Source organism: Myotis yumanensis, unplaced genomic scaffold (assembly GCF_028538775.1).
Source record: "Myotis yumanensis isolate MYYU_CA2020_CCGP unplaced genomic scaffold, mMyoYum1.0.hap1 SCAF_17, whole genome shotgun sequence".
Taxonomy (NCBI): Eukaryota; Metazoa; Chordata; class Mammalia; order Chiroptera; family Vespertilionidae; genus Myotis; species Myotis yumanensis.
In genome coordinates, this window is record NW_027223768.1 from 24,637,949 (window position 1) to 24,650,257 (window position 12,309).

A 12,309-nucleotide genomic window follows, 5' to 3' on the forward strand; every position below is an offset into this window, starting at 1 on the left:
ACGAAGCCGGGGCTGTGAGGGAAGCCCTGGTCTCGGGTGGCTGGGGTGCCTGCTGGCGGCAGCTGGAGGAAAGCCCAGGTCCCCAGGTGCCAGAGGGAAGCTGGTGCTGGCAGCTGGGGGAAGGAAGGCTTACGTTTGCACAGATTTCATGCATTGGGCCTCTAGTTTTCATATAAGCTAGTTGACTTAAATGTTAGTGTTTAGTTGACAGTACAAAACTGAAACTAGATAAGTCTATGTCAGCTTTTTATGTCATAGAATTTTTATTCTAATTTGAAAGAAATAGAAATAACTTGGACTTTGGTGTCACAAATAACTAGGTTACACTTAATTGTGCCTAATTGCTTTGTGATGCTGGACAAATTTGTTTTACATTTCAGAGCTTCAGTTTCTTTGTTTATAGATTGGGAATTAATAGTAGCTATCTCCGAGGGTGGCTATATTTTTCATTAAGCTTTTTTTTCATCATTTCAGTTTAGCAAGACTATTTTAGTCATTAGCTTGTGTCTCTTCTAGAACCTAGTAAAGAACTCTGCACAGAGTGAGCACCTCTACTCTTGTCAACTGAGGAATCAGAATTCCTGGGATTTCAGAATGATTTAACATTTTATACCATGTTCTCACTTTTGTTAGTGCTTGAATTTTTTACTTTTACAGTTCTCCTTGGACAGATTACATTATATAAAAATATAGTGTGAAGTTCACTGGAAGCCTGGATCAGAGTCTCTTGGAATTATAGCTCTCCTTTAACTGACAGCCTATAAGAAAAGCAGATTATTTGTAAATAGTTCTTGTTATATATGTTCAATATAATCTTTGTTTGACTGGAAGTTGTTAGCATACTGAAATGATACTGTTCATCTTTACAGGCAAATCTTGTTTGGAATGAAAAAGCAACCTTTAGGCACATGATCCTAAGTATAAGTTACCTTGTACGTGTATGAACTTTTAGCTAACATATGGAAGCATAGTAAAATACATCATCCTTTTCAGTGCTAATTCATAATTAGCACCAGCCTTTTCAGTATAAAGTTCATAAATTAGTACTCCTATAGGGTTTCAGGGGGAGGAGAGGAGGCTATTGTGACAATCATAGGGATAGGATATGTATTTTGTTAGGGCATAAGCCAACCACTGTGGAGAAAAAAGTTTTATGGCAAAAGTTTAATATCCAAAGCAAACAGTGAAGCTAGGCTGTGTGGATAATGAAATTTGATGTGATGTTATATTTTAGGACTAAGTGTAGCTGTTTATTTTTTTTTTATTTTTTATTTTTTTAATATATTTTTATTGATTTTTTACAGAGAGGAAGGGAGAGAGAGAGAGAGTTACAAACATCGATGAGAGAGAAACATCGATCAGCTGCCTCCTGCACATCTCCCACTGGGGGATGTGCCCGCAACCCAGGTACATGCCCTTGACCGGAATCGAACCTGGGACCCTTCAGTCCGCAAGCCGACGCTCCATCCACTGAGCCAAACCGGTTTCGGCTGTAGCTGTTTATTTAGTATTGTCTATTTATACTGATAGTTTTCATATGTGGTTAACACTATAGTCCTGTATTATGATTCCATTGTTTGAAAATGTAATTTTAAAAAACCTATCTTTTTAAAGGCTAAGAAAATAAAAAGGTTTATGTTACATTTTGATAAAACTAAAATTCATAATTGATATTAAATACCTAATAAATTATGTAAATGAATAATTTTAGTAAATTTTTTAGAATCTCTGAATATTCTCTAGCTTTATGTCATATTTTATTTTTAGAAATGGAAATCTCTTAAGTTTATGTACTTACCTGCTTAAATAGAGTGTATGAAGTGATTTATTTTTTTTCCTTTCTTCACTTACAAAATATTTATTGAATGCCCACTGCGTGCTAGGCAGCTAGCTGTGCTAGTAGGCATAGGGGTTGTGATGGTGAGCATTCTTAAAATCTGATGCGTACTATGAAGGAAAAAATAACCAGTGCTTTGAGAGCATAAAACAAGAATATCTATGTAGAGTTCAAGTAAGGCTTTCTGAGGAAGCCAAAGGTGAGTACTAGTATGGAACCAGACAAATGGTGAGGAGGTATGCTATGCCCTGAGAATGTGAAGGGAGCAGCGCACACCTACTATACTAACCAGAGGTCCAAGGACTAAGCACAGAGATGAGGGAGAGAAGAGAGTCATGGTAGAAGTAGAGCACATAGAAGGTTGTAGGACACTTTAATGATTGTTTTTTAACCTGAGAGCAGTGGAAATTATTAAATGAATTTTAAATGAGTAGTTGATAAGATCAGCTTTGCATTATAAAAGAACCCTCTGACAGCAGTGGGGAGAACAGAATGAAACGGCAAGAGTGAAATGGAGAAAACACTTAGGTAGGTGCCTTTGAGTCCTCCAGGCAAGGGGGATGGTTGTAACTTGATTGAGTGGCTGAGGAGGAGGTAAAGGGAAGCCAGCAGATTCACGTTATAGTTAGCAGGTAAAATTCTCTGAAGTTGATAGATTACCAGGGATTTGGAGGATTTTGTGATGGGTGACTCCCAGGTATCTATCTGCCTTTCACAACTAGAAAGCTGTGGTACATTTACTCAGGTAAAAAACACTAAAAAGAGAACCAGGGATGAGGTGGAGCTAGGTCAGTGATGGCGAACCTGTGACACGCGTGTCAGAGGTGACACGTGAACTCATTTTTTTGGTTGATTTTTCTTTGTTAAATGGCATTTAAATATGTAAAATAAATATCAAAAATATAAATCTTTGTTTTACTATGGTTGCAAATATCAAAAAATTTCTATATGTGACACGGCACCAGAGTTAAGTTAGGGTTTTTCAAAATGCTGACCGCCGAGCTCAAAAGGTTCACCATCACTGAGCTAGGTCATGAGTTCAGTTTTGTATTCTTGAATCCAGAAATTCTTGAAGAATTTGGGAGAGAGAAATGAAACAGCAGCTTAGAGGAGAATATGGGACAGAAGGTTTTAAAATCTGGGAGACTCGTGCATGTTTAAATTCTTAAGAGAAGGAAATATTCAATAGAAGGAAGTTTTAAAGTAATTGAAAGAGAAGGAGTAACCATTTGAAAGGCTGGAAAGAGCATACTTAGGTGGAATTACTGGTATTAAACAAGAGGTGCAGTCATCTAATGTTTTAACAAGAGGAAGGAAGAAGAGGGCTTTGTGAATATAGTTCTTAGTAACTGGGTATTGTTTTTCCTGAGGTACAGGTCTACCCTTTGCTGAAAAGAGTTGAGGCTAAGGAATGGGACAGGACTCAGCAGCCTGAGGGGAATGGATATTTGAAATAGTTACAGTGGCTATTGAATTGAAAAACAAGATTTCATGGCCCCACGCATTTAGGGCAAATTTTTATTTATGACTGTCATTTAATGTTATCTTAAATCTATCCGATTTATATCCAAACAGCAAGAAAGTGGACTCAATAAAAGAGTTTATGATGACCTGTAAACTTTTAAGTAATGGCATCAATATGCCAAGACCTAGTGCTACTCTGGATGAGAAAGCAGAGGGACTGTTTGCAGTGCCACAAATAGAGCTGCTTACATCCTTATTGCAGTAGATGAGCTCACTTAACTGAGAACTCGTAGTGTTAATTTCTCTGGGTACACCTGCTTTGTTTCTAACTGCTCTTCTCTTTTTCCTTTTTAGGCAGGCAGAAGTCCTGAAGGCTGACATGACAGGTAGTGGCTGCTCCTTTGTTTTCTAGAACTTACTTTATACCATTAAATTAAGCAAAGGGATCTTTATGACTTATAGCACTTATTTGCTTTAAATATTTATTGTTTTATATTTTGAATTCTTACTTAGATGATGACCAGTCAAGAATTTTATATTAGCTGTACTACAAAGGATTGAGTATTGCCTAATTTACTTCATAGAATCATTTAATTTTTATGAACTATTTATCAATGATTTCAGACATACAGAAAAAAATTCACATCCTATATAAAAAAAGCCTAATATGCTAAGTGTCCAATCATCCATTCAACCAATCAAAGTGTAATATGCTAATGATATGCTAAGGCCACTCAACTGCTCTATGATGTGCACTGACCACTGGGGGCAGACAGTCAACCGGTCGCTATGACATGCACTGACCACCAGGGGAAAGATGCTCCAACAAGTAGGTTAACTTGCTGCTGGGGTCCAGTAGATCGGGGGCTGGACACGCCCCAGAGCCTTCCCACAGTCCTCCCTCTCGCCTCCACTGGCCAACCTCCTGCACCCCTCCCTGGCCCCAGTCGTGCATTGGTGGGGTCCCTTGGCCTGGCCTGCACCCTCTCCCAATCCGGGACCCCTCAGGGGTAGTTGGAGAGCTGGTTTCAACCCGTTCCCGCAGGCCAGGCCGAGGGACCCCACTGGTGCACGAATTCATGCACCGGGCCTCTAGTACCATATAAACACTAATATCCTTTGGTATTAGGTTCTTACCTTCCTATTTATAATTCCTCAAATTGGAATAATAGGTAAACCTTCAGAAAAATATTTGCAGGAAAACTGCTGACATGTTTGAAGTTGAGTGAACTGTCTCACCACTTTTCTTTTTTATTTTGGATAATAGCCAAGGTGTTTTTGAAAAAAATAACTGGACTTAGTCACTGAACAGAGCAGATGACTCTAACCCCCAAATGAAGAAATAGGGGAATACTCTAGTGATAAGTATGCTCTCCATAATAGCATACGCCATCCAAAAATGTAAGAGAAATATGTGATAATGGACCTTGTTCTAATTTTGAGGAATTTAGTTCTGCAATGAAACCCACAAAGAAGAGTTAAACTATTGTGATAATGAGCATATCTGCCAAAATTTATAATGAAAAGGAAATGGACTGTTTCGATGTCTTGTTCTCAATTTGTAGAATTATAGGTTAATGTTCTCTAAGAAATCTCATTGTCATCTTGTTCAAGGGAAAAAGAAGAAAAAAGTTCCAAACATTTGTTATAGGTTTACTTAGTATAGTACTTCAGTTCTTCCTATTGTTAACATAATTGTCATCATTTCCCATACTGTGGATATCAGTTTCAACTCTGAGCTACTGTGTTATGCTCTTATGATAGCATTATAAGTACAATCTTAAGTATTAAACACCCTTAGTAAGAATGCCTGCCCAGTAAGATATTAAGTCTATTCATTTAAATAGTAGTCTCTTTGATAAATGAGATTTAATTATCCTTTCCAATCATTTCCCTGCCATTGACAAATTGAAGCAGACTGAAAAAATGTATAAATATTATTGATTTAACCATTAAACACTTAATAAGATCAAGAAGCTGATATCAGACCCTAATTTTTTTTTTTTAGTAGCCAACAAACTCTTGTGAGGATTAACTCAAATATCCAGAAGATTCTTCTTATAGAATAGGATTATGGTGGCTATAGAAGCTAATAGCAGACCTAAAAACAAGAGTGAAGATTATGCCATTGCACAGCAGCAAAATATTAAATTCAACCAGACAGCCTAACAGGCAGTTGGAAATATATATTGAAAAGTCCATTATTAAGTTCTACTGAGGCAGCTCACTGTCAATTATTGCACTCATAAGCCTACTTATCGGAAAGGCTAATGTGCCTTTTAGGACTCTGGCAGACAATATGGCCTCAATTTGAAATTTTGTATAGTAATAGCCTGACTTTGTGTATTCATTTTGCAATGTCTCATTTGGGCTCTTGAGCAGTTTAATCACTGTCTGTCCTCATTTACATTAAATAGCAAGTATGGATTGTTCACAAAAGTGTCTTGGCAAGCATCCTACCAATCGTTAAAATAATGCTCACTATCCTGGTTTTATTGGATTGACATGTATATAGTAGGAGTAACAGCAGAATGCCCAAACAGCTGTTGGATTATGAGCTGATATGAAGATTTCATAAGGACAATTGTGAGAATGATTAAAAAATGTTTTTAAAAAGCTGCTTTGGGCAAAGAGAGGTATAGTTGTGAGAGTAAACAGACCAACTTGGCAGTCCATCATTTCAAAGAGGGTGGCTAGTGTGAGGGATATGGTTTCCTGTGATATGAATACATAGACATCCAAGCCCAAAACAAAGGGCATACCACCATTCTTTTTTTTTTTTTTTTTTAGCCTTTTTTATTTCATGGTATTATTTTAAAGCTAAAAGACAAATACAGAAGCATACAGATTTAGTCAGTCAAAAAGGGAAAGTCATTTGAAATGCAGTAGTATAAAACTTCAGCAATCTATGGTATATACTTGTACTTACAGCAGGTTTTTACTTTGGGGAATGGGGAAGGGAAGGAATCATTGGTGTGGTACAATGGTCTTAACTGTCTATTTACCTGTCTACTGTTCTGTTTTTGTTTTGTTATTCAGATTCTAAGCTGGGTCCAGCTGAGGTCTGGACATCCAGGCAGGCTCTGCAGGACCTGTACCAAAAAATGCTAGTTACTGATTTGGAATACGCTTTAGACAAGAAAGTAGAACAGGATCTGTAAGTATTATCATTTGGGATGTCCCTGTTGAGATCAAGGATCTCACCAAGACTTTAGGATAGAAAAGAACAATTTGGTTGTTTCTTTTTAACCTCTCTCAGAGTAAGCTTTTTCAATGAAAATAAAAAAGAAAAATTTATAATACTTTTGGGGTTTTTTAGGGGGGAAGGAGGGATATTTGACCATTGGTATTACCTTCACATAGAGTCTTAGGTGGCAAGAGAGATGTTCCGAATTGACTCTTATTAAGATCTTTGGGGCATTTCATAAAATAAATAGGTATTTCCTTTTTTCCCCCTCTTAATAAGACTAAAGAAAGATTTTGTATATTTAGGCTATCTCCACGCATTTTTTTAAAAATACATTTTTATTGATTTTAGAGAGAGAAAAAGGGAGAGGGAGAGAGAGACAAAAACATCAATGAGAGAGAAACATCGATTGGCTGCCTCCTGCACACCCCCTACTAAGGATTGAGCCCAAAACCTTGGCATGTGCTCTGACCGGGAATCGAACCGGTGACCTCTTGGTTCATAGGTCGAATGCTCAACCGTTGAGCAGCCGACCAGGCTGTCGCTCAATGGTTGCTCCTTCCTTCTATGAGGGGTGAAATGGCAGATGACCAGATTCCCAAGTGAGTAAATAAATGCCTTTTGTGGAAGGCCTTACCTTTTAACCCCTGGAGTGCCAGGGAGCGCGATCGCGCTCTTCCTGTCTTTCGCCAAAAGTGCCGGGAGTGCTATCAAAGCTTCAAAATGGTGTCCAGTTCTAAGTCTCCTTTTATTAGTGATGATGATATTGCTAAATATGTCAATGTAGCAAAGGTTTCCTTAAGTTTTTGAATATGTAACTTCATTTACTTGCGATTCATAATTTTTTCCCTAAACTGCTGTAAAATCAGCAAAAATGCCTTGGCAATTTTAGCATCGTTCCTAGGATATTGGTTGGCACTGAAAGGGTTAAATTGAAACAAGGACATTGGCCTGATGAAAAATTTAAAATCAGTAAGAACATTCTATTTAGTAATGCCCATTTCCCCAAGTTGCAGTGAAGATTTTTTGAGACCTAGTAATAGAGCTTAATCACAACCACTCAAAATCCATATCTATGATATTAGAATCAAGGATAAGATGTCATCAAAAATTCTAAGGGAATGATTGACCTCATAAATCATTAAAAAACCCCAGTGCTCTAGAGGCTTAAAAGTTGACATCGATAAGAGTTAGGTATTTTCCAGGCAGGTTGTAAACTCTTTATCTGTTTGCTTCCTTGAATCAAGCCAGTAATATCATCCCTTCATCCTAGTTCTGTTTTTCCCCCCCTCATGTGATTTCCAGGTTAGAAGGTGGCTGTATTTCACCATAACTGAATTTAAAATGATTCTCTAAACAACTCGATTAATGAAAGGCATTTTATAACAGGATTTTGGTATGCTGTATTTCAGTGTTGTGTTGTTATTTTTAAATAGCTAAAATTAAAATGTAAAAAAATGACCTTATATTTCAAGTTCTAAAGAAAACAACTGCAAGAGAAACAAACTATTAATTAGAAATAGAACTGTGAGTAATAGATTTTAGGGAAATAAGGGATATAGCTTAATATTTACAAAACTTTTTTCCCCTCTTTATATGTCACTTGTTAGGGTACACTCAATTATTTTTGGCACAATGTATGCAAATTTGTTAATAGCTTATTTTTACTTTGGTGTTACCACTGTAGTTCTGATTTTGTACTGGGATTCCTAAATAGGCTCTAACTTTAGTAGCTCTAAAAGATTAATAACCAAAGCCACAATCTGATTATTCAAATATTTGGTTAAATGTTTACTAAGGCCAGTTGGATTCTACTGCGCGTCTAATCTTGTTCAAAGGGGAGCCTAAAGTTGTTTAATTAAGTCACTATCTTTAATGCAGGTTTACTATCTAGTGTGTTATAATTATAACAAACAGTTCTTTCTTGTTCTCAGGGGGACCAGTGTCTGCCCAGTGAGTCACTGCTATACAAATAGAATTACATTTTGTTTTCAGCTGGAATCATGCCTTTAAGAATCAGATCACAACACTACAAGGCCAGGCAAAGAATCGAGCAAACCCGAATCGGAGTGAAGTTCAGGCAAACCTCTCTCTGTTCCTAGAGGCAGCTAGTGGCTTCTATACTCAGGTGAGTTCTACATTGTATACCAATTTTTCAAGAATTCTCTTTGTACTCATCTTGTTGTTTATATAAACACTTTGTGGCCCTGGCTGGTTTGGCTCAGTGGATAGAGCGTTGGCCTGTGGACTGAGGGGTCCCGTCCCGGGTTCGATTCCGGTCAAGGGCATGTGCCTGGGTTGCGGGCTCGATCCCCAGTAGGGGGCATGCAGGAAGCAGCCGATCAGTGGTTCTCTCTCATCATTGATGTTTCTATCTTTCCTTCTTCCTTCCTCTCTGAAATCAATAGAAATATATTTAAAAAGCAAAACACAAACACCCACTTTGTATAACCACTATGTGGGCCATCCAGTTGATCACATATAATCTCAAGTGAATAATAATGCCCCAAATTGTATACCGTAAGAAGCCAGATCATAATGGATTAAGGAATGAATAGGAATTGAGAAAGCAGGTATAGCACGTGTGGACTCGTGTGAATGAGTTTGGCTAAAGTCTTTTTTTTTTTTTAAATATGTTTTTTATTGATTTTTAGAGAGGGGAAGGGAGTGGGATAGATAGAAACATCAATAAGAGAGAAACAGAATCGATCGGCTGCTTCCTGCATACCCACTACTGGAGATCTAGCCCCTAACCTGGGCATGTGCCCTGACTGGGAATTGAACTGGGGGCCTCTTGGTTCCTGGGTCAGTGTTTAACCATTGAGTACACTGTCCAGGCACTGAAGTCTTTTTAAAAAAATGCTGCCATTCCTTTTAGATGCACATCCTAGATTGCTCAAATACTTACTTGAGAATTCAAGAGAGATCATTTGTAATGAATGCTTCTAATTACCATATGAAGGGTTTTACCTTATGTACAAGGCAAAATGAAAATAAATGATTGTATCATGTATAATACAGTATTACTGTTGCTGTTGTTATTTGCTCCTATTAAAAAAGAAATGATTGTTAAAAAAAAAGAAAAGAAAGGTTACCACAAAATTTTCTTGAAGTCCTTGCTCAGGTCTCAGCAGTATGTGGTATTAAATGCATATGTTGAAGTATACAAGTTTTACTATAGAGCACTTCTAACTTGCCAGGTCTGACTTAATACTAAATCTTGCTATGTTTTCCTTTCAGTTATTACAAGAACTGTGTACAGTGTTTAACGTAGATTTACCATGCCGTGTGAAGTCTTCCCAGTTGGGAATTATCAGCCATAAACAGACGCATACCAGCGCCATAGTGAAGCCACAGTCCAGCTCCTGCTCCTATATCTGCCAGCACTGCCTCGTGCACCTTGGAGACATTGGTGAGCCTTTGGTGTGAAGGAATTGATCAGACATTTATAATACATTTATCCTTTTCTTTGGTGTGGTCATAGAGGGAAGCTCGATTTCCCTATAAACTGAGCATGCAAACACAATTTAGATATGGTCGTAAGAGGAAACTATATAATATATTTTAAGGTACTTAGATTGTCTCATTATTTTGACATAGGCAAGGGTTCTTGAAAGAAGTAACTTTCATATTAAGATTTAAATTTTATTCAGATTTGTGCAGATGTAGGCAAATGATAAATAGCAAAAATGTAATCAAAGCTAAACTTTTCAAAGTGGTGCCATAATATTTTCTAAATTAAGTCTGTACTGTTGGAATTGTGAGGTTTATGAATTATACCTTCTGAAACCAGATTGCCTTCTTTCCTTCCTGCCAATGCATTAAAAGCTCATTTCTGTTTCCTTTTAACAGTTAAATTTGTATTCCATTTTATATATATTTAAATCTGGGAATGTTATGTAACTTATTTCTTGTTCATTCCTTTAAGAAGACCTAAAAAAATGGTTGTAAAACAAATTAACTATAGGATTATGTTTGCTGTCCTCAAATAACAGGGAATTGAGAACATTACTGCTTTAAGTTCAAAGATTTTAGATTTCTTGATGTCATAAGTCACTAACTCCATGAGGGGTCACATCAAAGTAAGCACCAAGTTCTGCAGGAAGATTCAAGGAATAGTGTATTTAGGTTGTTTTGCTGTCAGTGTATTCTTTGCACACACATACTTAATATTGCAGTAGGTATGAGGCATTTTTCAAAATCACTTTATAAATAATTGAAAGAAATACATAATTTTCAGATCATCTTGTATAGTGTTTTTTGTTTTGTTTTGTTTTTAAGTGCCATATAACTCACCCCTTCTTGGCCGGCTCCAGGTCACCAGCATAGTCCGTAGTGAGAGCTGGTGATGCATGACACTGGAGGACCTGAAAGTGGGGGCTAGGTAAGCTTTAAAATTGGTTACATGCTGAATGTCCCAAATAGGGAAGGCTGGATGGACACTTCACACATAATCCTATAGTTAATTTGTTTTAAAGTCTTTTTCTGTCTTTAATGCTCTTAAATCAATTTTAATGTGTTTGTTATCTTTAGAATTTAAAACAGTAGCCTGTTTTGGAAATAATTACCCTAGTTATTGCTTTATTTGTTTGTTTGTCTTTAAACTACATTTTCTTCTTCCTCCTCTCAGCTCGATACAGAAACCAGACCAGCCAGGCAGAGTCCTACTATAGACACGCAGCTCAGCTTGTCCCCTCTAATGGTGAGTGCGTCTCTCCTGTCAACTGGTGGGCAGTGACTTCATTCAGTACAGCAGTATGGTAAATAACTGAAGGCTTGTCTTGCATGTTTTAGAAGTTTTGGTATTGATTATCATATTTTCCCTTTTAACTGTACATTCTATATAACTGGAAATGAAATTTCTAAAATAACTGTTGTAAATTAAAGCAGTATAAATAGAATATCCCCTAATATGATCTAAAATTATTTCAACAACTCTGACTTCCATAATTAATTATAGATTAATTCTCTCTTTAATACCACCATTTTGGTCCTAGGAAAATTATTCCATTATCTAAAAGGTAGTGTTCTTGTATTTTGATAGCCCCTGAAATATGTGTTAGCAGTGATTCTTGAAGTAGAGAAATTACAACAGATGTGTGATGATATAAGTCATTCTTGTTAAGCCACATTAAAATTCCTCCAGATTCTAAAAGGAGCCCTTGAGGGAGCCTCAAGCAGGGATGGTAGTCTGCAAACTGTTTCGTGTTGTCTGTGGCTGCTTCTCCACAGCGGTGGCAGAGCCGGGTAGTTGTAATAGAGACTCTGACCCCCCAAAACAAAACATATTTATCTAGCCCTTTCTATCAGTTGTATTTGAACTTATAGTGCTGTCCATCATAATTATGTGGCTTTTTAACCTAACATTTTATGTTTCATTGCTGAGGTGTGGTGGTTTACATTATGCCTATTTGTAATGAGGTGGTCATGACATTTACTTTATCCAATACTCCACCCTATTAATTTAAAGGCTTGAAAACTGATAATTTGTTTTCTGATAGCAAAACTTGATGCATCTTTAGTTACTTAAGAATTTTGACTTTCTCCTCTAGGTCAGCCTTACAATCAGTTGGCTATCTTAGCTTCTTCCAAGGGAGACCATCTGACCACAATTTTCTACTACTGCAGAAGCATTGCTGTGAAGTTCCCTTTCCCAGCTGCCTCCACAAATCTACAGAAAGCACTTTCTAAAGCACTGGAAAGGTAGGGCTGACTTTCCCAAGAGGACTTAGTGTAACCTGGTAGACTTCACCCCTCAAATTTAGGCATATAAGAAATAATGGCCAGTTGCCTATGCTTCTCTTATACTTGCCTGATTTAT

The 12,309-nt window shown here is 37.2% G+C and overlaps 1 protein-coding gene across 5 annotated transcripts in view; it reads left to right on the forward strand.

Moving 5' to 3' along the window:
- Positions 1-12,309, forward strand: part of SMG7 (SMG7 nonsense mediated mRNA decay factor) — a 56,073-nt gene that overhangs the window by 21,951 nt on the left and 21,813 nt on the right. For all 5 annotated transcript variants that reach the window (XM_070396869.1, XM_070396868.1, XM_070396871.1 and 2 more), the window contains exons 2-7: positions 3,656-3,687; positions 6,341-6,458; positions 8,484-8,616; positions 9,729-9,900; positions 11,119-11,190; positions 12,041-12,191. In XM_070396869.1, coding sequence (XP_070252970.1) covers positions 3,656-3,687; positions 6,341-6,458; positions 8,484-8,616; positions 9,729-9,900; positions 11,119-11,190; positions 12,041-12,191 — 678 coding nt within the window. The remainder of the gene's footprint in view (positions 1-3,655; positions 3,688-6,340; positions 6,459-8,483; positions 8,617-9,728; positions 9,901-11,118; positions 11,191-12,040; positions 12,192-12,309) is intronic.